At 49.6% G+C, this 24774-nt stretch overlaps 2 protein-coding genes across 2 annotated transcripts in view; both read right to left on the bottom strand.

Annotated features, from left to right (window-relative positions):
* The window catches only part of GAB2 (GRB2 associated binding protein 2), a 41967-nt gene extending 36565 nt beyond the window's left edge, over positions 1-5402 (bottom strand). The window contains exon 1 of the mRNA XM_014947106.1: positions 5108-5402. Within this exon, the coding sequence (XP_014802592.1) occupies positions 5108-5369 (262 nt within the window). The 5' untranslated portion in view covers positions 5370-5402. The remainder of the gene's footprint in view (positions 1-5107) is intronic.
* A 1826-nt stretch (positions 5403-7228) lies between these two features.
* The window catches only part of LOC106890951 (GRB2-associated-binding protein 2-like), a 62425-nt gene continuing 44879 nt past the window's right edge, over positions 7229-24774 (bottom strand). Inside the window, exon 2 of the mRNA XM_014947095.1 lies at positions 7229-7540. Within this exon, the coding sequence (XP_014802581.1) occupies positions 7229-7540 (312 nt within the window). The remainder of the gene's footprint in view (positions 7541-24774) is intronic.

Genomic DNA, 24774 nt, shown 5'->3' with positions numbered 1-24774 from the left:
TTTGAGCAACCTGCTCTAGTGGGAGGTGTCCCTGCCCATGGCAGGGGGGTTGGAACTCGATGATCTTTGAGGTCCCTTCCAACCCAAACCATTCTATGATTCTATGATTCTATGATTAATGTCACTGGTGTCTCGGGCTGCTCCGGCAAGCTCTGCTGGAGTGAGCGCGGCTGAGTGACAGGAGGAAGAAGAGACACTCAGCTCTCCATTAAACATTAATGCTCGGCCCTGACTTGCATTTGGTGAGATGGTAAAAGCCTCGAGATGGCTGGGGATCGATCCCAGCCACGATGCTCAACACCAGGGTCGAGCCTTGGAGAGGGAGACGGGAGAGAGCCGGAGACCAGGACTGCCCTGGCGCAGCCCCCTGGCAGAAAGCAGAGAAATAAATAAAAGAAATAAAGTCCCAGATGAAAAAAAAAAAAAGAAAAAAAGACGACGAGATGCCTGGGCTGGGTGGGAGAGGCCACCGCTGCCAGACGCAAGCCATCGGGGCAGGAGCCCAGCACCATCCTTTTCCCACGCCCTGCTCACCCTCTCCAAGCGATGGGAGCCTTCAGCTCAGAGCAAGGACATTAACTCACCCACAAATATTCCCTTCCCTGCTTCCATGGCTGGGATAAACCTCTAGCACAGGGGCATTAATGCAGTGCATTAATAAGCTCTTAAACTCCCCTGGGTGCTTGCTCAGCACCCATGAATCCAAGCCCCCGAGAAAGCCCGTGTCCCATGGAGGACATGGAAGAGGGTGGTGCTGGGGTTGGCACAGTAAACTGGGATGGAGTTAATAAAGGTATCGACCTCTCTGAAATAAACAACCTGTGCACAGGACCCCTGCAAGGACACACACACTGCAAGGGTGCATGGCAGTTCATGAGAAATTAAATTATGTGCTACATAAACTCCCCTGGGTGCTTGCTCAGCACCCATGAATCCAAGCCCCCGAGAAAGCCCGTGTCCCATGGAGGACATGGAAGAGGGTGGTGCTGGGGTTGGCACAGTAAACTGGGATGGAGTTAATAAAGGTATCGACCTCTCTGAAATAAACAACCTGTGCACAGGACCCCTGCAAGGACACACACACTGCAAGGGTGCATGGCAGTTCATGAGAAATTAAATTATGTGCTACAGTGGCTGAGTTGTATCAGGAATGGGACACGGCGGGGTTTTGGCCAAAGCACCAGCTCCAGAAAGGGTTAACGGTGCATAAGATATGTTTAGTGGGATTTTTTTTTTTTTTTTTTTCTCCTAAACTCCAACAAACAAAGCATATGAGAAAATCCAGTTCACAGCTGAGCCCTGGCTGCCTGCCCACTAGGGCAGGGAAAATGCAGATGGTTCGAGACGGATCCCCACGCGCCTGCGTTTCTCCTGCAGCCCGTGGCTCAGGGTCCCTGGCAGGTCTCCCCTGGTTGTATTCAAGCTGGCTGAGGTGGCAGTCGTGCAAATGGCAGTGCAAAAACAACACTGAGACATGAGCAAATCTGCTCCCCTCCAGCCCCGTGGAGGAGCCGGGATCCTGTGAGGCTCCACTTGTTCAAAAATAGTAATTAGCTCTCAAAGTAAATAGGTGTTAACAGAAACAAAGAGCTTCGCCGCAGTCTGGGTAAACACCTTAGGGTGAATTTAATTTCCCTTCTCCCGGCAGATGTAATTGTGCTGCTCTACGACTGTTTTCAAGCCGGGGTGGGGAATGAAGAGGCCACGGTGGTGGAGCGGCTGCTCCTCAAGTGGCACCGGGGCAGCTGTCGGTACCCACCACATCACTGACATTTCAGTCCCTGAGGCTGAAACAAGCTTCCTTTTGACAAACCAGATGTTTAATGTGACGGGCGATCAGCGAAACCAGCAGCTAACCCTAGCACGACGTTACACCTCCCTAAACACCAGCCTGGTTCTTCATCCTTAGAGTCCCCCGGTCTAGACAGGACGTGAAGGAGTGATGTGAAAACCAACCCACGGAAAATTTACACTCTCCTGTCCAGCTGCGAACAGAAAGAAGCATCAAAGGGTATAAATATATTCTGCCTGTTAATTTTTTTGCCTGTTGGGAGTATGGGCAGCACCCAACCTCCCTAAACACCAGCCTGGTTCTTCATCCTTAGAGTCCCCCGGTCTAGACAGGACGTGAAGGAGTGATGTGAAAACCAACCCACGGAAAATTTACACTCTCCTGTCCAGCTGCGAACAGAAAGAAGCATCAAAGGGTATAAATATATTCTGCCTGTTAATTTTTTTGCCTGTTGGGAGTATGCACGATCCCATGCTGGTGCAGAGGGTTTGCAAACGGTTCGCATCACCCTGTGCAGCTGCTTTCAGGTTGCCTGTTTGCTCACTAAATCATAGAATCACAGAATCACAGAATGATATGGGGTTGGAAGGGACCTCCGGAGATCATCTAGTCCAACCCCCTGCCAAAGCAGGTCCACCTAGAGCAGGTTGCACAGGAACTCATCCAGGCGGGTTTTGAATGTCTTCAGAGAAGGAGACTCTACCACCTCTCTGGGCAGCCAACATCATGCTAAAAAACAATCAAAAATCCATCTTTTCCCTACCATCATGGGGAGTTGGTGAAATAGGCTTTTACCTGAATTGCCCCACAAGCTAATGAGTTTTTCTTCCACCACTGGTGGGTTAAAAGCAGGCTCATGGACATCAGCTCAGCTGATGTGGGGTATCCCTTCAAGCAGGAAGTAATTCAGCACGTGATGGCAGTTGGAGTAAAAGCCTTTGCCAGTGATGGAGCACTTCCCCAGCTGGGATGCAATTATAACCCAGCCAAGAACAGCCTGGTTTTGGGGTGGACCAGCTTTGGGTCAGCATAAAGCAGTCACGCACCCAGGAACGAGAAGAACCAGAAAAATGTGCACAGCAGCTTCCCCGGCAGTTTCTGATCTCGTTCCACCACGCTGCCTGTCTGCTGGGAGAGGGAGGTTTCGTTAATTAATTACTGCAATTAGTATGGAGCTATTCCTGCCCATGATGGTTACCTTTTCCTCCCCTGTTTTGGCGCATTCAATTACCAACTCATTCATTCTCCAATGCAGAGGCTACAACGAGGCACAGAGAGGCTTGAGGACGAGGGGGTGAAGTCTAAGAAAGAAACATAAGAGGTCCCAAGCTCTATTTCTGCCCAGGAACTTATTCTCTTGAGAATTTCTCATCCTCTTCTACCCACCAACCCATGGCTTCAAGGAGGTGATGAAGACAGAGCATGGCAGTTATGAATATTGCCATCTATGACTGTCTTAGATGTCCCACCAGCTGACCCATCATGAAGGATGGGTGATGGGCTTGTGTATGCCAAGGAGGACAAGACTCCCAATACCCATCGCATTGCAACAATCCTACAACCCTTCCTGCCCAGCCTTGGGCCATCGAGTCCCTCAAACAAACATTATCTACTTTGGGAAATTGATGATTTGTTTGCCGTTACTTAGCAGGGATGGTGAAGGAAAGGTGAGTGTGGGGTCACCGCTTCGGCGAGCACCAAAGCGAAGCACCAGCCTGAATAATTCATGCTCCCTCTTTTCTGCAGCATCTGGACACATCTGCTGCGTTCGCCATCGCAGGCTTTTTCTCGGCTGACTCAGAAAATCACGCTTTGGCAGCTGGGTACAGTTTCAAGTGGGTACTTTCCCTACAGGATTAACGAGATGTGATTTTGTTACAAATAGGGATTTTTGTTCCTCTTTTGCTGATGTCACTCCGTGCTCCTGCAGGGAATAGCGCTCGCATCTCTGCAGCCTGACGAGCCCTGTGTGCCCTTTGGGACAGATGTACTTGCAAGCGGGAGATTGTTTTTCCTTTTGCTGCCCAGATTTATATTTCACTGAAGTCCAGTATCGATCCCGCTGCCGCTGGGCTGGAAGCTCATTTTACTAAATGGGGAAGAAAAAACAGTTCCCCCCAGCTGAACGCACGTAAAATGGAAAATCCTGCAACAAAACAGCTCTTAAAAAAAAAACAGGGGCCTGAACGATCCTGCTGAACCTCGAGAACCGCGCTGCTGAACATCGGAACGGGATGTGATTTATTTAGCCTGACCTTTCCCTGCAAGACCGCGCTGGCGGCGTTATCAAGGTTCCTTTCTACCACTTGTACACCCATTGCCAAGGTGACGTCCCGTTTCATGCGTCAGCCGGTGGACGCTCGCATCCACGCTGCTGTGATGCTTTGTTTGCTGTCCTGCCTGATGAGCTCTTGGCGGGGTTTCAGCTCCCGCGGATGGCAGCTGCTCCCCGAAGGGACCAAAACAGATTCAAGCTGGACGTCATTATGGCCAGTTTCATGTAGACAGAGCACAGGACTGGGGTCAGCTGGACGAGAATGGACCGCGAATGAGATGTCCAGAGGTGCTTCCAGGTGTAATGGGACCAGCAAGTGACCACAGTGCTGCACCCCAAGCTCATCGCCATCCCATATCACTTGGGATTTATGTGAGTCCTCTTGGTCCTGGGCAACCAGAGGGATCTTGCCCACCCGCAGAGGCTTGCCAAAGCGCAGCTGGGTTTGGATGGTGGAGCACAACTGGTGGAACAAGTCCTGCTGCTGTGCAAAACCACCTCTCCCCTCCACCTTTTCCTCTCCCCTCCTAGAGCTTTCCCAGTGGGTCCCAGGACAAGGCAGAGATGCAGATGGGGAGGATGCATCAGCCCTTCACAAGAGATACTGTTGGCAGTGGGGACAGCTACAGCAGGGAGGGACATGGTCCCTGTAAAGCTCTTCTCCACCCCGTCAAGGAATTGAAACCTCTGAATGACCAGATTTTCACAACTCTACTGGGACTTTGGTGGTGGACGAGGACAAAGTTGCAGCTAAAAACATCCCCAAACCCCACCAGCTTCCTATAAGAGACTCAAAAGTGTACAGTTATGGGTGGAGAAAATGAATTAAGTGGCTCACCGGGGCAAAGCCTCCTCTGCTTCTGATATCAAAGGTAGGAAAGCCTCGCGGAGACTTCCCACGTGTCTATCCATTTCCCACTCCAGCCCACCCAGCCTTGTGGCAGGCTCTACCCCCCTCACACAGGCCTGATCTGAAAGGCCCCATTAGGAGGACAGGACAGGAGATGCTCTTGGCCACGGACACGGCTTTCACACGGTACCTGTGTTCTCCTCAGACTGGTTGAAGCCACAGATCTGGCAGATGCTGCGAACCCACTTGTTCATGTCGTCCTCGGTCTCGGCCACCAGGTAGAAGGTCCTGTCGCTGGTCTTGATGTCAAAGATGTAGCTGTCTTGCAGCTCCTTCTTGTTGAAGGTCAGGCCCGCATCCACTTGCTCACAGAAATTGAGGTTGATCACACGCAAAGGCTTCTTGGAATGGTCATTTTTGTAGTACTCCAGGACGTCGGGGTCCCCACTCATCCGACCACTGCGCAGGACGAACCAGCGTTTCTTCCATGCCTGTAACCAAGAAAAGAAGAAGCATGAACCCTATTGCTCAAGTTGTGAGAGCCAAGAAACCCTTGCCAGGCACAGGGTGACACAGATGGACATGATATATCTACCCCAGGATGTTTTGGGATGCTGCTCAGGACATCCTGGATGATTTGTTTGCCGTTACTTAGCAGGGATGGTGAAGGAAAGGTGAGTGTGGGGTCACCGCTTCGGCGAGCACCAAAGCGAAGCACCAGCCTGAATAATTCATGCTCCCTCTTTTCTGCAGCATCTGGACACATCTGCTGCGTTCGCCATCGCAGGCTTTTTCTCGGCTGACTCAGAAAATCACGCTTTGGCAGCTGGGTACAGTTTCAAGTGGGTACTTTCCCTACAGGATTAACGAGATGTGATTTTGTTACAAATAGGGATTTTTGTTCCTCTTTTGCTGATGTCACTCCGTGCTCCTGCAGGGAATAGCGCTCGCATCTCTGCAGCCTGACGAGCCCTGTGTGCCCTTTGGGACAGATGTACTTGCAAGCGGGAGATTGTTTTTCCTTTTGCTGCCCAGATTTATATTTCACTGAAGTCCAGTATCGATCCCGCTGCCGCTGGGCTGGAAGCTCATTTTACTAAATGGGGAAGAAAAAACAGTTCCCCCCAGCTGAACGCACGTAAAATGGAAAATCCTGCAACAAAACAGCTCTTAAAAAAAAAACAGGGGCCTGAACGATCCTGCTGAACCTCGAGAACCGCGCTGCTGAACATCGGAACGGGATGTGATTTATTTAGCCTGACCTTTCCCTGCAAGACCGCGCTGGCGGCGTTATCAAGGTTCCTTTCTACCACTTGTACACCCATTGCCAAGGTGACGTCCCGTTTCATGCGTCAGCCGGTGGACGCTCGCATCCACGCTGCTGTGATGCTTTGTTTGCTGTCCTGCCTGATGAGCTCTTGGCGGGGTTTCAGCTCCCGCGGATGGCAGCTGCTCCACGAAGGGACCAAAACAGATTCAAGCTGGACGTCATTATGGCCAGTTTCATGTAGACAGAGCACAGGACTGGGGTCAGCTGGACGAGAATGGACCGCGAATGAGATGTCCAGAGGTGCTTCCAGGTGTAATGGGACCAGCAAGTGACCACAGTGCTGCACCCCAAGCTCATCGCCATCCCATATCACTTGGGATTTATGTGAGTCCTCTTGGTCCTGGGCAACCAGAGGGATCTTGCCCACCCGCAGAGGCTTGCCAAAGCGCAGCTGGGTTTGGATGGTGGAGCACAACTGGTGGAACAAGTCCTGCTGCTGTGCAAAACCACCTCTCCCCTCCACCTTTTCCTCTCCCCTCCCAGAGCTTTCCTAGTGGGTCCCAGGATGAAGCAGAGATGCAGATGGGGAGGATGCATCAGCCCTTCACAAGAGATACTGTTGGCAGTGGGGACAGCTACAGCAGGGAGGGACATGGTCCCTGTAAAGCTCTTCTCCACCCCGTCAAGGAATTGAAACCTCTGAATGACCAGATTTTCACAACTCTACTGGGACTTTGGAGATGGATGAGGACAAAGTTGCAGCTAAAAACATCCCCAAACCCCACCAGCTTCCTATAAGAGACTCAAAAGTGTACAGTTATGGGTGGAGAAAATGAATTAAGTGGCTCCCAGGGGCAAAGCCTCCTCTGCTTCAGATATCAAAGGTAGGAAAGCCTCATGGAGACTTCCCACGTGTCTATCCATTTCCCACTCCAGCCCACCCAGCCTTGTGGCAGGCTCTACCCCCCTCCCACAGGCCTGATCTGAAAGGTCCCATTAGAAGGACAGGACAGGAGATGCTCTTGGCCATGGACACGGCTTTCACACGGTACCTGTGTTCTCCTCAGACTGGTTGAAGCCACAGATCTGGCAGATGCTGCGAACCCACTTGTTCATGTCGTCCTCGGTCTCGGCCACCAGGTAGAAGGTCCTGTCGCTGGTCTTGATGTCAAATATGTAGCTGTCTTGCAGCTCCTTCTTGTTGAAGGTCAGGCCCGCATCCACTTGCTCACAGAAATTGAGGTTGATCACACGCAAAGGCTTCTTGGAATGGTCATTTTTGTAGTACTCCAGGACGTCGGGGTCCCCACTCATCCGACCACTGCGCAGGACGAACCAGCGTTTCTTCCATGCCTGCAACCAAGAAAAGAAGAAGCATGAACCCTATTGCTCAAGTTGTGAGAGCCAAGAAACCCTTGCCAGGCACAGGGTGACACAGATGGACATGATATATCTACCCCAGGATGTTTTGGGATGCTGCTCAGGACATCCTGGAAGAGGTGCACAGACTCAGCTCAGTTCATTAGTTCAATATTCAAATCCCACTGGTTATCAGGGAAAATTAAATACCAGCAGGACGAACCAGCGTTTCTTCCATGCCTGCAACCAAGAAAAGAAGAAGCATGAACCCTATTGCTCAAGTTGTGAGAGCCAAGAAACCCTTGCCAGGCACAGGGTGACACAGATGGACATGATATATCTACCCCAGGATGTTTTGGGATGCTGCTCAGGACATCCTGGAAGAGGTGCACAGACTCAGCTCAGTTCATTAGTTCAATATTCAAATCCCACTGGTTATCAGGGAAAATTAAATACCAAAGTATCATAGAATGGTTTGGGTTGGAAGGGACCTTAAATATCATCTAGTTCCAAACTTCATGCCATGAGCAGGGACACCTCCCACTAGACTAGCCTAAGACGACCCCAAGAAGCGCTAGTCTTGAGTCATAGAGCAACCTTTCTCCCTACAGCCCAGCCGCATTCCCAGGACCCAAATAGCTTTTGTTCCTTCATGTGAGAAGGAGCATCACTGGCAATCACAGTGCCAAAATGCCTTCCAGCAGCTCGGTGGAGCTCAGGTGCTTTGGACACAGCCTCTTGGTTATCCTGCCCTTCAGAGAAACCCCTGAGAGCATCACAGCGCACATCTGCAGATACCGACCACACCAATCCCATCTCTGTTTAAATGCCAGGATAGAAAGGCCAATAAAACCAATGGGGAACTGGTTTGGTTTTTTAAATATCAGGAATAATGCCAGGGAGACCCGCGGAGAATCCAAGCTTCATTTGTTTTTCAGCATCTTCTGCTCCCTGGTATGTAGGAAACTCCTTAGCAAAGGAAAAGGTTACCATCGATTCTTCCAAGCGCTGCCGACAGCGGCCCCCGGCCAAAACACCTGGGGAACGGACTCAGGGGGTTACAGTGTTCAAAGCAAATTGGCAAAATAAATGTCAGCCATCAGCCCTGGCACTAGGAGTTGTGCCCCCTCTGCTTTCCCCCTGCCAAATACAGTTGGGACCCCACAGGATGGGCAGTAGCCACAACGATGATGTGCTAAATGCTACGACTTACATCACACAGAGAATTGTGCAGGTGTAACTCCCCACCCCATGGACTGGAGAGATTCTTGGGGGGGCTGGGCTCTTCCTGAGCATCCTGACCCCCGTGGGAGGGATGCACAGGGTGAGGGACCACCTTGAGCTGCTCTCCATCACAGAGCAATGCTGCCTTGCCAAGGGCTCAGCTCCCACGGTGTATGGAAGGGAAGGACTATGTCTAAGCACAGTCCTTAAAACAGCCGAGTTTGTTCAGGTTCCCTTTGAAAGAGGTGAAGGTTTGAGAGGTGCACAAACAACATGGGCCTGATTTGGTCCATGCAGATGAGTGAGGTGACGTGGGGCATCACCAGAGGTCCTGCACTGGCTGATGCAGACCTCGGTTTGCACTAAAGGGTGCCAAGGGAGGGGATGCGATTGCCACCATCCTGCCCTGGCCGTGGGCTTTTGCTTGTTTTGTGAGCTTTACCTTAATTATTTTTAAAAAAAATCACCCGTTTTTGGGTTCATGTGATTATGAGAGTTTGGGTCATGAGGAAGCACATGACGTCCCTAAGAAGGAAGAACCAACAGCCACAAAAATCTTTAGTTAACCCAAGAGAGGCAGCAAGGCAAGTGGTGTGCTGGGACCTCCATGAAGCTCCCTGGGAGGTGACTACAGCCCTGTGAGGCTATACATATTGGTGAAGGGCACGTGCTGGATCTCAGTCACCCAATTGCATGAGGATCCCACAATTTTGGAGAATTTAGTGGCTGAAATAAGGGTAAAAACCTCTTGCGATTGTTTCTCTGAACACTCTAACTTGCACCATACTTTTCAAAGGCTTAAAAATAGCTTTTGTTGGTGTCTTTGAAATTTGTAACCAAATTAGTTTTGCACTAATTCTCAAACCAGCTCCTAGTGCCAGGAAAGCAACTTCAGTTCAATCTTCCAAATGCAGTGGAGCAGGAAATTGCTTAGAAAGAGGACATGTGAGGCTGGCAGATTTTGGTTTCGTCCAGGAGACGCTCACCCACTTCTCATCAAAATGGATGTTTTAGATGAAAAAAACTGCACACAGCGGAGCTGTGTCCATCAGGGAGGGAGGAAAACAACTTCACCAGGCAGCAGCAATAATTTGCTAGTCCATCTCCTTAAAATGGATTACCCAAATAATTGGAAAAAAAAAAACATGAACATTTTGTTCTAGCTCTAGGTGAAAAATGTCCCATTAGCTCCTACCTATTAGCACCAAGCTATTCCTTTGCAGCCACTTGGCAGGACTAAGACATGGGCAGACATCAGTGATGGGGTCTGAAAGAAGATCAAGTTGTGCAACCACATTAGCCACCAGCTGAATGAAGACACATCCAACACCTTTGCTTGCTACTTGGCTCATTGCTCAAGCTTTGCAGCATCCCTTCATGGCTGAGGAGTTGCACTGAAGAAACCACAAAATACAGACACTAGATTCTAGAATTTAGAGCTTTCACAGAAAAAATAGGAGGAAATGCTGCGAGCAAGGCCAATGATGCTACCACGGCTTCCCTTTTTAGGGCCAATGCGAGAGCCACAACTTCTCTAGTTCTCTTTGGTCTGTCTGGTAGCAATGGAAAGCCCCCATAGTCAATATTTAGCAGAGAAAACAGTAGAACACATGAAGTCTGGTGGCATTGGGTAAGTCCTAACATAAGCTGGTTGCAAACGAACTGCTGTTGTCAGGACAAAATTTCTTGGGAATCCTCAGGAGCTGGAGTATCACTGGAAGGTGGGACCCTTGGACAGAACAACAGACCCACCAAGCTGGGACGACCACCCTGTCCACCTCTGCCTGGTGCCCCCATGATGATAAAGAGTCACTGGTGTTTTTCTAAAACAGCTTCAGATCCAGAAAAACAGCTCAGGGCAGCAGCTGTTGTCCTGGACAGATGGCTGCAGGCAGCACAGTTGGATGCATCTCCTACTGCACAACCACCCAGCAGGACTCTGCCTCCTGAGATCAGCTTCTGAGCCAGAGGGATAAGCACTGGCCATTAGAAGAGAATGGAAGGAAATAATAAAGAAATAGCCAGGAACCTTCTTATTTTTTTGTAGACATTTTCCCCATTTCTTCAATTTTTGAGCACTGGGCTCAGCAAGTGTATTTTAGCTCTTCCCCATGGATTCGCTGTTTTTCCGTTAGGAAAAAGGCTCAGCTTGTGCTTGCCAGGCTGGGGTTGCTCCTGGAGCATCTCGTGGCACTAATGGAGCTTGCTTCAACATATAGTGGATAGCCAGGAACCTTCTTATTTTTTTGTAGAGATTTTCCCCATTTCTTTGAATTTTTGAGCACTGGGCTCAGCAAGCTTATTTTAGCTCTTCCCCACGGATCCACTGTTTTTCCATTAGGAAAAAGGCTCAGCTTGTGTTTGCCAGGCTGGGGCTGCTCCTGGAGCATCTCGTAGCACTAACGGAGCTTGCTTCAACATATAGTGAAACCTTCTTATTTTTTTGTAGACATTTTCCCCATTTCTTCAATTTTTGAGCACTGGGCTCAGCAAGTGTATTTTAGCTCTTCCCCATGGATTCGCTGTTTTTCCGTTAGGAAAAAGGCTCAGCTTGTGCTTGCCAGGCTGGGGTTGCTCCTGGAGCATCTCGTGGCACTAATGGAGCTTGCTTCAACATATAGTGGTATGTGGCAAAGGATACACAGCCTGCAGCACGTGTCCCATCCTCCTGGGACACCTATTTACCCACTCAAAACTATCAACATAGAATCACGGAATCATAGAATGGTTTGGGTTGGAAGGGACCTCAAAGATCATTGAGTTCCAACCCCCTGCCATGGGCAGGGACACCTCCCACTAGAGCAGGTTGCTCAAGGCCCCATCCAGCCTGGCCTTGAACACTTCCAGGGATGGGGCATCCACAACTTCCCTGGGCAACCTGTTCCAGTGTCTCACCCCCCTCATAGTAAAAAATTTCTTCCTGAGATCTAATCTGAATCTTTTTTCTTCCAATTTAAAACTGTTTCCCCTTGTCCTATCATTATACTTCCTGGCAAAGAGTCCCTCCCCAGCTCTTCTATAGGCACCCTTCAGGTATTGAAAGGCCGCTATAAGGTCTCCCCAGAGCCTTCTCTTCTCCAGGCTGAACAATCTCAGCTCCCTCAGCCTGTCTTCATAGGAGAGGTGCTCCATTCAAATTCAAATTCATTCAAATTTTCCATCTTTAGGTTTCCCTAGAACATCACCTTCCTGCAGGTGGGTGATTTAAGGATCTACCAACCACCAACTGTGATGGCAGTAGGATACATAGGATCCATCTGTCCATGCCAAACCAGAGGAGGATGCAACTCCACGTGAACCCAAACACTCTTGTTTCCAAGACCACCTTCTCCCACCACGGGGCTGTGATGGCCAACACACATCTCCTCCTCCACCTGAATTCTCCTTCTCTCCTTACTTCTATTCCTTCCTGGCTCCTTTGAAGCCCCTGTTGCTGTCAGCCCGCTCCTGCCAAAGCACCATGCCTCACCGACACGTGGTGTGAGCCAAGGGCTCTGTTTGTTTAACAGCTTTATGACGTGGAGAGGCCAGCAGCTTAACAGCCATAAAATGGTGCCTTTGCAGCACAAATTTCCAGCTGTGTGGTCCTTTGCCTGCATCAGGTTGCTTCACAGTTAAATTACAGCTGCTGAAGGCCCTTAGCGTCATTGAGAAATATTTTGACATTTGGCGAGTACTTCTCTTAAAGACTTGTTTGTTAAAAAAAAGTGCCCATCACGCTGCCAGCACAATGTAAATCCTCCCTGGAGAGAACTCCTCCTGCTGAGAACTGCGGCTGCTGCTTGATTACTTTCCACCTCAACAGTGCCGTGGTAAGTTAAAAATCGCAAAACTGACCCGTTTCCAGCTGGATGCTACCTGGAATTGGTTGTTTTATGGGTTGGAGAGTTGGGTTGGCAGAGATGAGGCAGTGCTGCTGGGTTCCTTGGCTGAGTGCACTTAGCAGGGATGCTCTGTGGGGCTCAGGCAGCGTTTGGGACCTTTCCTGTCCCCTCTGCTGGGTGACGAACCAGGAGAGCCCAACCAGAGAGGTGGCTGCTCTTGAGCAAACGGGATACTGTCATGGGAAATCTTCTGACCACACCATGAGTGAGGTCCCTCATGTCCCCTGTGGCTGTCCTGATGGCGCAATGCTGAGATACAGCTCGTGGTGTCAGTGCAGAGGGCTAATTTTGTCCCTTGTCAGAGAATCTGGGGACTCCAAGTCTGCCATAACCCAAGTGCAATTAAGGACAGGCCAGACAGAAGCTTTATGAACTATGATGATAGTGAGAGAACATTTGGACAGCATCTCCCTCTCTGCTTCCCTGTTCTCTGCCAAGTGATTGTGGAGACCCAGCACACATATTGTTAGAGAAAAAAGAGAAAAGAGGTGAGGAAAAGAGTAATTTTGATGTTAGCAAAGCCAGGTATCCATCCCCGGGGACCTTGCTAACTGCCACAATCCGAAGAAGGAATCAAACAGTAAATAACGTGACAATATGGAGAGATGGCTCTTGGTGGGGCCTGTAGGAGAGACCCACCCAGTATGATCTTAGCTCAGAAGCGAGGAGTTGGAAACAGTCAGAGACCATTAGCTTTTAGTTGAAAGGAATGTTCTTTCAATTAGGATAAACTTCTGAGCCAGACCTCTCCAATCTTTAATAAGAATAATTTTACCACCACACCCTTATAGCATATATAGGGAGAGAAGAGAAGAGAAGAGAAGAGAAGAGAAGAGAAGAGAAGAGAAGAGAAGAGAAGAGAAGAGAAGAGAAGAGAAGAGAAGAGAAGAGAAGAGAAGAGAAATACATATTTCCCAGGAAATCTCTCTTCCCTGCTCCTTCTACCCCTGCCATCACCTTTGTCCCTGGGAGCACAGCACACCACCAGTGTGAAATAAACCTTCCAAAATCTGATGTGACACAAACCACAGGATCTAATCCGAGCTGGCAGGCAGGATGAGTGACCTACCAGTGACATCAGGCAAATTTCTCACACCGGGATAAAGTCAGGGACTGAGCGACTCAAGCAGGAAACCCCACAGTGGGGCAAGTGGGTGATTTTGTCCCAGATTTGCCCAGACCCTGAGAAGTCCTGGGTGCAGGATGGCTCCTCCCATTGCCCCTGTGGCCACCAGCCACCAGCAGGGATGCCATTGTGGCCACGGAAACCCCAAGCCTGTCCCAGCCCCACATGCCTCCAGTATTCCCTCTGCGATGCAGAGTGGTCTTGCCCCCCTTCAAGCATGTTTACCCCCTGGCTCCTGGTACATCTGGTGTGGCAGAGAGCTCATGCTCCAGGAGCATGTGAGAAGGTCTGCGATGCCTAGAAAGGTCTCATTGTTCTTCCCAGCCACCACGTCCCCTTGCTGTCCCCTCCCAGCTGCCACCATTTGAACCATCCTGGCAAGATCACCCCTGGGAATGGGGGATAGAGACAGTATGAGCATCTGAGAGCACGTTTTGGGTAGTTTGCCTCACTCTGTGGTGTTATTGTTTTTGTTGTGCTCAACAACAGCGCCAACTGTAGCCGTCAGACTGTGTTACCTCACATGGGGGCTGACCCTGCCCCAGCCACCCCATCCCTTCAGTCCCCGCAGAATGGACATGGTCTCCGACTGCTGCCGGTGCTACCAGCATCGGGGAGTGAAGCCTCATACAAGGAGGATTGTAGAATAACCTATGGGTGACCTGTATAATAACGTTGTCTTCCTCTGTGTCCCTGGGGGCTTTTTATCTCGTCTGATGGACAGAAGGATGCTGGTTTTATTATTCATGCAAGAACGCCTCTCCCCTCCCCGTGGCAGCGCTAACTCAAAGGAAATGCAGCTTGGAAGAAGATTTGCAAGCAGCGAGGAAGCCCCCCCGGGTCTGCTCAGGTAACGGTTCTGCTGGCTGATTGCTCCCACAAAGCCTTGATGTCCCCAGGCCCAAGAGCACGCAGGAGCTCCCTGAGCCCCCTCCTGCCCTTTCAGACCCCCTCCCGTGGCTCTCCAAGCACCTTCTCCATGCCCTGTTGCCCCCTCAAGGCACCTTTTGACGTGATGCTGGCAACAGACGGGTCCCAATCCAGCTCCTCTCGCCCTTCAAAGGGATGGAGACTGATCCCTGCTAATCACGCGTCTGCCGCGGCCGAGTTCATGGCGAGTTCGTTAGCAGCATCGCTTTGGGGGAGGCTTGATTGGCAGCGTTAATAATGCCGCGCCGCAGCGGCGAGACCCTGCAGGGCAAGGGAAGCCTTGGTGGGGCACAAGGTGGATCTTCCCCAGCTCCCTGGGGGGTTGGGGGAAGTAGCGGCGATGCAGAAATCCCCCCCAACTCAGGATGTATTTCACATTGTCAGACTGACCTTCCCTCCTGGGATTATTTTTCCCCACTGTCAGAGGTGTAATTAGGCTTCCGAACATGTGCTGAATTGCTACATGTGAAATCCACCCCGTGGTGGGGCGGCCGGTGCGAGACCTCCCACACCGAGCATCTCTCATGGCTGGCTGAGACTGGGCTTTGAAGGGGTGAGGCTCAAGCACAGACTAAAAACTACTTGTAAGGCCATTTAAAAACCCATAAGCTTCAAAATCAGCTCCTGCCATCAGAGATTTGCTACCAGGGAAGGAAGGGGTTGGGATGGCTCGGAGCTAAAGGGGACTCTGGTGTGGACTGGAGGACCTGCTCCCCGCCGCCGCGCTCTGCGAATGCGACGGGCGACGAAGCGGTGACACAATGTGGAAAACATTTCCCTCCCTATTTATTTTACGGGAGTTCTCCGGTTGGAAAGATTTCAGTAGCTCAGTGCTGCTCACGGTCAATCTTAGGAAAATAAAGATGTCTCTCTGGGACGTGCGGGCGCCGACCGCGTTTCTGCTGGGATGCCGGAGCGCCTGATTAAGGATGGGGTGGAAAAACAAAATACCAAGTAGGGAGGTTGTACTTACACCACCAGACAAGCTGTGACTGTCTGAGAAAGAAGGACACGGGGGGAACCTTGGAATGGGCTGGGAGTGCTTCAGCCTGGAGGTTGTAGAGAGGATGGAGCCAAACCCTACTGGGAGATGGATGGGGACAGCATGAGTGGCAATGGGAAGGTCCCATTAGATGGGAGGAGAAGGCTTCACAATGAGTGGTAGGACAAAAAAAAAATAAAATATGAATATGATTTACCTCCAGAGCTGGCCCTAACTTCAAGCAGGTCCTGCTTTAAGTGGGAGGTTGGTCTGGAGACCTCCAAAGGTCCCTTCCTGACCCCAGTTATCTCTGAATCTAAATTACTTTTCCATAATTAGATCCAGCTCCCAGAGAGCAGTGTTGAACTTGTCATACAGCGACGTGATGAGACTGCTCAGCCGCCGGGCCCCGACGTGGGACTGGCGCAGCCCTCCACCGCGCGCCCGTCCTCATGAGAAAGGGCAGCACTGGCATTTTTTAACTCTCTTTGAGTAAAGCAACCTTTTCTGAGTAATTCCTTCTGCTGAAAGCTGCAATGTGCCTTTGGAAGCAGGAAAGTGCTGGGAAAGCATGGGGATAAAAGGAGCGAGCTGGAGCTCAGCTCCTACCCCAGGGCTGGTTGTGAACGGTCTACATGCTGGACCTCCACCACGTTCTGCTGCTGTCCCATGGATTTTGTTATCATGAAGTATTTCCTGCTATTCAGCCCTGTTCTGTATTCCACTCTGTTATTCCTAGCAGAAATCTCTCCCCCCACCCTGCCATCGCATACTTTTTGCTGGGGGACCAGAGTGTCACCCGAAGCAGGTGCAGGCATTGCATGGGGGGGGTATCTCTTGCATGGGGATCCCCGGGGATCTGCAGAACATCCAGAAAAGGGACAAGGTGACACCACCACCGCCTCTGTTCCAAGCCCCCATCGGCCAGCACGGCGAAAAGGACCACATCCTACAAAAGCAACACTGTAAGCCATACCCCTGAGGCCCCAAAGGGATTGCAGCGAGTCTCCAGCCAACTATTTAGTCTGGGTCTGGTCCAGAAGACAGTGCCACTAAATGGATTTTTTCATCCTCAGCCTTGAGGGCGCTTTGTTTTTGGCAATGCTCATCCCCAGGGCGCTTCTCGACCCCTGCATCTGCCCTGGATTCATCCTGACTTGATGCTGGGGCAAGCTGCAGGGTGATGGCACCGCTGTATCGCCTCGTGGGGCACAAGCACGCAGCTCTGCCATACGAGTGATGAACTGAACACAAAGATGCATTGTCCTCGTCCCCCACTGTCACCACTCCCAAAACAGTACCATGGGGGCTGGCTTGCACCTCGGTCTTATTTGAAGGTTATAGAATCATAGAATGGTTTGGGTTGGAAGGGACCTTGAGTTCTAAGATCATCCAGTTCCAACCCCCTGCCATGGGCAGGGACACCTCCCACCAGACCAGGTTGCTCCAAGCCCCATCCAGCCTGGTCTTGAACTCCTTCAGGGATGGGGCAGCCACAGCTTCTCTGGGCAACCTGTTCCAGTGTCTCACAGTGAAGAATTTCTTTCTAATATCTAACCACCCTCACAGGAAAGAATTTCTTCTTAATAGCTAATCTAAATCTCCCCTCTTTCAGTTTAAAACCATTACCTCTTGTCCTGTTGTTCCACTTCCTGATCAAGAGTCCCTCCTCATCTCTCCTGTAGCCCCCTTTAAGGACTGGAAGGCTGCTATAAGGTGTCCCTGGAGCTTTCTCTTCTCCAAGCTGAACAACCCCAACTCTCTCAGGCTCACAGCAGAGGGGCTCCAGTCCTCTGATCATCTTTGTGCCCCTCCATTTGACCCGCTCCAACAGGTCTATGTCCTTCCTGTGCTGATGACACAGACAAGGAGCTGCAACAATCAAACAGGATACCCCAGTGGTTTATTTAGTGATATTATATTTATCATATATGATACTATTGTTATATATATTTTACACGATGCACCTTGAGACCGGTGCATCTCAAGTCTGTTTGCAACACCCAGCCACCACCACCGACTACACTCAACCTTACGGAGATGAGCAAGATCTGACCAACCTGCCAGGGTAAGTCAGCTCACACCACGCGAGCACGCCAATGGCGAGAGGGGAGTTTATTTTGCTTTTTTCTACTTTGGGTTTCTGGAAGAAAAAGCAAACTGGTTGGAGATTTTATTTTTTTTCCCTCCTGAGATTTCGGTATCAGGCTCTGATAAGCGCTTTCCCGGCCATTACACAAGCAGGGCTGGACATGGGAACGCGGCATGAACAAATGACTCCGAGCACAGCGTTTTGATAACTGAGTTTTTCTAGCTTTCTGGCCTCTGCAAGAGCAAAACAAATCTCACAGCACTGTCGGCCATTTCCCCTTCCCTCGCCCCTAGCTTTGGGCTACCCCAAATTGCTACCCTGAGAGTAGGGATCTGCCCCCAAAAAAGCCACACACTATGCTGGTGAGGGCTGTGGATCCTGCCCCAGACCTCCTTGGTGAACATCTGCCAGGCTCTGCCCGCACAAAACTCATCACAAGGTTACTTTGCCCCATGAGCGCCCAGTGACAGGCTTCACGGGGAAAAGCACATGGCTGCCCATCTCCCCTCTGCCTTCTCCAGGTTGTGGCTGCTCCCCAACCCTGTATCACCTCTCGCCAGCCCTCTGTGACATCCAGGAGGATGCTCAGGAGAGGACAAGGTTCGCTTTCACTAGGCTGGTGCTTGGCTGTGAGATATTTTCCAGGCAGGGCACTGAATTTTTGTTTTCTTTTGTCCCACATCCATGAGCATCCATGAGCCCCAGAGAGAGATGGGGAAGGGCTTGCTATAAGAAACAGGTTTCCTAGCCAGAGAATCCTTTCCAAACCTTGAACGCTGCTTGTGTTTCAAAGCAAAGCTGATTCAAAACTACGCATTTGAACCAGGAAAAGAATCTGAAAAATCCAATTAGAGGTTTAGTTTCAATCATTTGGAGATAGGCATCTGTGTCAGCTCTAGAAGTGAATCCTGTAATTAAACTGCTCTGCCCTCAATCTCTCAGGCAAAAACGGATGGAAATACAGATAGAGGACATGGAGGTGGACAACAGGAATGAGAGGTATGCCAGGATGCTTTCCCCCTCCCTTGACAATGCCGCTTCCTTCGCTTAAAGGCTGCAGAAATAGGATCTTACAAGGTGATACTGAATCTCTTCTGAGCTTAACAGCCCCAGCAAAAATCACCATCCCCTGTTTGGTTTGAGACGATGAGCTGGAGGTATCGTGGGGCTGAAGATGACAGTAAGTGTCAGGAAGTTTCTCCCATCATCTAAAGGACTGATCTGCTGGTTTCTCTAGCTTGTAGTAGGATATTTGGGATAGGCTTGCCTTTCCAGGGATGATTTCTAATTTTAGGAAAACTCCAAAGCTTGTTAATTTTCAGCCAGTTTAATGTGCTGTTGTCTCAGCGTGTAACCATCCCCAGCTGAACTAACCTCTGCAAGAGTGAGATGATGTGACAAAGCTGCACTTCTTGAGCATCATGGTGCCCAGCTCCTTTTATGAAAGAAAGGCAATTGCACCTCTGGGACATCAGTTGGGAGCAGAGCAAGAGGTGTTGCTCTCACCACAGCCAAAACTTCCATCCAACACACAGGAACCGGCACAGGGTCCAGCTGTACACAAGGTCTTGCAGAGCTTAGGTTTGCTTTGGTGACACATGGTTCCTCAAATCCCTCTTTTTTTACCTTCCCAACACATTCCCACAAACCCTCTGGAAAATAACACCAGATCTGCCCGTGGGAATTGGGTATTCTCACACCTTTACAAAATTTGGACCTTCATCTTTCCCTGCTGCAGCTTTTTTTTTTGTTGAGGAAGCATTACCATGGTAGCCCAAACATGAGACATTATCCAAAATGTGGGCCGCTTTGTGCCAGATACTGTGAGAAACATCATTAGCTCAGAGATGCCAGACTGGAAGAGCAAAGGCAGATGACAAATGAAAGAAGAGAGTTAACCCAGCCAGGGCTACTCAAATCTGAAGTGGCGGAGAGGTCCTTACCTCGCCTTCTGGCTCCCAAGCCAATAAATCACTCCCTTAACCCCTTGGCTACAATCATGCTACCTCTATGGCCTTTTCCTTGAGGAAATTTCCCTTTTTTATGTCTCATTTGAGTCTAGCTATGGTCAACTTGCATGTTGTCTGCATGAAGTGTTTGCTTACAGCAATATTCATTTTCTGACACAAAAAAATGTGCTCATCTCTAGGTGTTGGTTCAGGTATTTAAGTGGCCATGGCACACCCAGAGGGATTCCCTTTCAGAGGAAATTAAGCCATTTATCCCTGTCCAAACACGCTCTGATTCTGGTGGGGACAGGTACATATGGCTACTATGGGGCCGGACCACCAGTATGTCCTCCAGTTGGTATCAGACCCAGAAGACTCCTTCTGCCCCAAAATACAGGAGGCAGGAGGAGGTTCAACACCTTCAAGCTACCGATCTGCTCTCATGGAGGCATCCTGCAGTTTAAAAGGGCACCCTAACGAATTGATTCCCTGGTGCTTAATAATGCATAAGCTCATGCGAAATCCTTTCCTTAGTTAAAAGAGGATTTCTCTCCCCTTCCAACTCACCCTCTTAGATGAAATTCGTAGAGACCTAATTACCCCATCCTGCTGCCAGGCCCCTCTGAAACCTGCTGAGTGATTTACTGATTTCCAGGAGACACTCACAGAAGGCACATGGACATCCAGGGACTCTTCAAGGGTCCCCATTAGCCATGCTGAGCTCACAGCCCTGACCACCACTCCCTTGGAAGACACCATGCCCAGGCAGCTTGGGCTTGAGGGCAGCAGGGGAGAACTCAGGGTGTACGTGGGGACAACCCCAGATCTGCACAACACAAGGGTCAAAATCTCACTTGTTGGGCAGTTGGGTTGAGGGTGGCCAACTAAAATACGCAGATTTCTGTTTTCAAGCCTGCCACCATGAGACACATCTCTCCAGATGAGCCCAACAGCCAAAACATCTGTCAGTGACAGCAGTTTCCCGGGGTCTGTGTTGAGTCTCAGACCATTTCCAGTCCCACAACTCTGTGGTTATAGAAGGAAATTTTCTCCAGCTTCTCCCCCTTACACAGAATCACAGATTCAGGCAGTCCAGGTCTCCTGAGGTCCCTTCCAACCTGAATTATTTGATGATCCTACAACTGTAAACTGATTTTTTCTATATCACAGGCTCTTAATTAAATACATATTTATGCCCATATGGACCCAGCAACCCCTTGTTTGTCCTCGCATTTAGCCACTGTCTTCAGAAAGAAAAAGCAAGGAGGGGGTTGCTTCCAATCTGTCACTTTGTGGCTTTGGCATCTTGCAAAGGGCTCTTGTGATGCCCTTCTCCACTGGCCTGGAGTGCCCTTAGCACCTTGGCGGGGAGAAAACATCACACTCATCTGTGTACTTCAACCTCTCAGCTCTTCCAAAAAAACCAACCAGCTGCCAGGCAAAGCATTTTCTGTGCTAAACACTATTACTGCAATACTTTCATGTTCCCTTTCTTCCTTTTCAGCATCGACATTAGTAGCCAGGTACTCTAATACATTTTGCTGTTGCTGTGTCTAAGGAGAAATAAATGCACCCCCTACCCGTTCATTTAGACATCAAAGGTCACAGTAGCTGTTTCTGCCTCAGCCTCAACTCACGTCAGGAGCTGCTTGTGCAGTTTCTTTCTACTAAACCCAGAAAACCCTGCATTTGGTGATTCACTGCCCCTTTCTGTAGGAACAATCTTAATTTCTTTTCCTTTGATGTACAGTTTTGCATTGGGCTGTTGTCTAACTCTTTTTTTATTTTTAAAATGGGTTCTTCTTGCCAAATGATCCAGATCACCCTGTCTGATGAATTTGTCTTCAGCATTTACCGCTTCATTACCCTTTGTGCCACTGGCAGCTTCTCCCTGCAGGAGCCATCGGACCCGCTTCACTTAGAGAAATGCTGAGAATTATTACTAATCCCTGAAAAACAGCAAAAAGAAAAGCCAGTTTCAAGGGTGACATCCTTCTGGGATCTGGCAGGTTTTAATTCACTTGCCAGGTACTCTGGGCTGTATGGGCTACTCTCACTACCCTATAGCTGACCTGCCATTAACAGAACCATGGGCTCCACCATTTGGCCGAGGGCTGATGCTGGGCATTGACCTTTTGCTGCCAAGGGAGTGTCTTCTAAACATTTATTCTACCTTCTGGATTGCATGTAACTTCCTTATTTGGAATTAATCTAATCCCTTTCTCGCCAGCTGGAAAGCTGTTGTCTTCTATTCCCATGCTTTGGTGGAAAGGTAAGAAGATTGCTGCTTCCAGGACCTCCATGAGCTTCCCTGCTGGAACTTTGCATGCTGCCCTGCTCACTTCTTCCTCAAATAACGGATTTTCAAATCTCTCCATGGTCCTTCAGTGATGCGACCCCTTCTGAAAATCATGGAGAAGTAGCCATTGAGAACTTTGGTTGGGGCAGAAGGTTTTAGGAGAGTCATTCTCTAGAGATCAGCCACACAGAATTTAGAAGAGAGCAAGAAAAGTCCTGGACTTCCTCACAAGAAGAAAGAGACCCTCTCCAGAAGGTAGAACATCAAAGACAGCTAGATGGCTGGTGTCTGATGGATGCTGCGATTGTACAACCGTGCATTGGCAGAGTTCATCATGGCCATCAGGAACAGCAGTCAACATAGTGCTGAGGCACTTTATTAACCATGTCCCTGCCCCAGCCTTTGCCATCTGCCAGCAAGCAAAGCCCAAGGAAGATATTCCTGACCACAAACAGTCTATTTGGCTTTAGGAACTCAAGTGTATAATAAGTCACTTGATAAACAGCAGTATGGTTTAGCCAACAAAGACAAGAAAGTCAAAGAGATGAGAAGATGGTCTGTTCAAAGATAACTAACTCCTAATGGCAGTGCTTGTGTCACTATTGTCTTCTAAAACTTAGAGCCTATAGAAGCTCTTGCAATAGTATATTTGGGGTGCTATAGGATTTCTGGTCATTTCTATTTCTTGCCTGACCAACCACACAGCGAGAACAGGCTCTTGACATCAAATAAGCCTCCTCTGACCTGGAGAATGCCCACAAATCTGACTGAACAGGCCAGAAGATAATCTGGGGTCACGGTAACATATTGCCTTCTTTAAAGACTTCTTTCAAGTCAAGGACACCAAAGGTGAATAAATCAGCTGAAGTGCTGAAAACTACTTTACAACAGCTGAGATCAAGAGGACTGTTCGGTGTGACGTCTGTGGACTAGTCTTTTCTCCTTAAATTTAAATTATTCCATTAAAAGCGGCTGCAGCCAGACACAACTGAGGTAGTCTACTGTTCCCCCTGACTGATCACACAAGCCTCAATTTTTTTGGAAACCCAGCTGGAAGCCCATGTGCTTCAGGCTTCAGAGGAGTGGAGAGAAGGCTGGGTGCTAATTCCACCCCCCCACCACCCCACAGCAGCCCCTCCGTCTGCCTGTTCATGGGTTGAAAAGCCGTTAACAACACTTACATCAGTGGGTTGAAACGGGGGTAGCTCTATTTCGGCCCAACAGCACAGATATGCTCATCGGTGGAGGATGATGCCCACCATTGGAATCCCAATGGCCACTGACCCAGCTGCTGACCCCATCAATAGCTGAAAAGCCTTTCCAAAAGCGGTGAACCTCTCTCCTTTCATGTATTATTAAAATCCTCACTGGTTAATTTATTAGGGTACTTTGCGCTGGGGAAAAATGACCTCTTTGTTGACCCACTTAAACATGCTCCACTCCAACACGAAACCGTCAGAAGGGCTAAGGGGAGAGCCGGGGAAGTTGTGCACAGACTGATGTCCTTTGTCCCAGCGAGACAGCTCCAGGATGGAAGTGCCGGGACTCCCTGGCACGAGAGCAAAGGGCTAGACACAAGCCTTCACAGACCAAACCACAAAGGAAACATTCAGCCCATACGCTGCATGGACACAGCCAGAGAAACAAGACTCCCCAGTCCTCCTTCCTACGCAGCGCTCATCCCTCCCCAAACCTGTAGGTTTTGTGGAAGAAACTTTGAGTCCTCCCCACGTTGGCTGCTCTAAAGATGCAAATGGAAAACATGACCATGGGTGGTGGATGCACCCATCCACACGGGCTGGGAATCACAGTGGTCATGAGACAGCACAGAATCACAGAATCACAGAATCTTAGTGGTTGGAAGGGACCTCCGAGATCATCGAGTCCAACCACAAAAAAAACAAACCAAACCCCAAAAAAACCAACGGTTGGAAGGGACCTCCGAGATCATCGAGTCCCACCACAAAAAAAACCAATCCAAAACAAAAAAAAAAACAACAAAACCCACACAACCACCACAAAAAGGTGCATCCTGGACATCCTCCAGCCAAAGATGTCCAGACCTGCACCTCGACTGTCTTCTTCTCTGATCCTGGGTTTCTCCAGCAAGGGAATCACTAGATTTGCTCCACAGCAATCCCTGATTCAAACTAACACGTACAGGGTGTGGAGGAACAGGGCACTGCAGGGCAAAGCTGGATAAGCCAAACTGGCAGCGTAAACACCACTTGGCACCAAAACTAGGCCTGTAAGTGAAGTGAGCAGGATTAGCTGTCATTAGGTCTTGTTTTTCCATTAGTGTCATAAAGATAAAGCCGTTCTCCTCCCATAAAGGCAGCCTGCAAAGTGCTCAGACTCTACAGGACTCTCGGGCTATTAGAGAGGACACAAAGGCTCCATTTGCTTTCTCATGGAGAAAGTGCCCGGAAAGTGCAGCGACGACAACAGGACGCTGTGAGGTGCCTTCAGACCTCACGGGTCTGTCCCATGTCCTGCTCCTTGTGCTGACTATCACACCAGGCTTGTGCTGGAGAGTGCTTTAAAGCCTAGATGGGCTCGGTCTCACGTGATGCTCCTTATGTCAAGGAAATGGACTGCCAATTAACTTTGATACTAAGGGGGTGTGTAAAGAAAGGTTCATGAGGAGACACCTAAATGGTGGGCCGAATTTCATCTCTTAGGAGAAGACCTGGAGAAGAGACCTTGGATATTGTAATGGAATGCATTAATCCCTGCTTATTC

This window comes from Calidris pugnax, unplaced genomic scaffold, assembly GCF_001431845.1.
Source record: "Calidris pugnax isolate Ruff unplaced genomic scaffold, ASM143184v1 scaffold121, whole genome shotgun sequence".
Lineage (NCBI taxonomy): Eukaryota > Metazoa > Chordata > Aves > Charadriiformes > Scolopacidae > Calidris > Calidris pugnax.
Note: the sequence above shows the minus strand (reverse complement) of the source record. Positions and strands in the feature narration are given on the sequence as shown.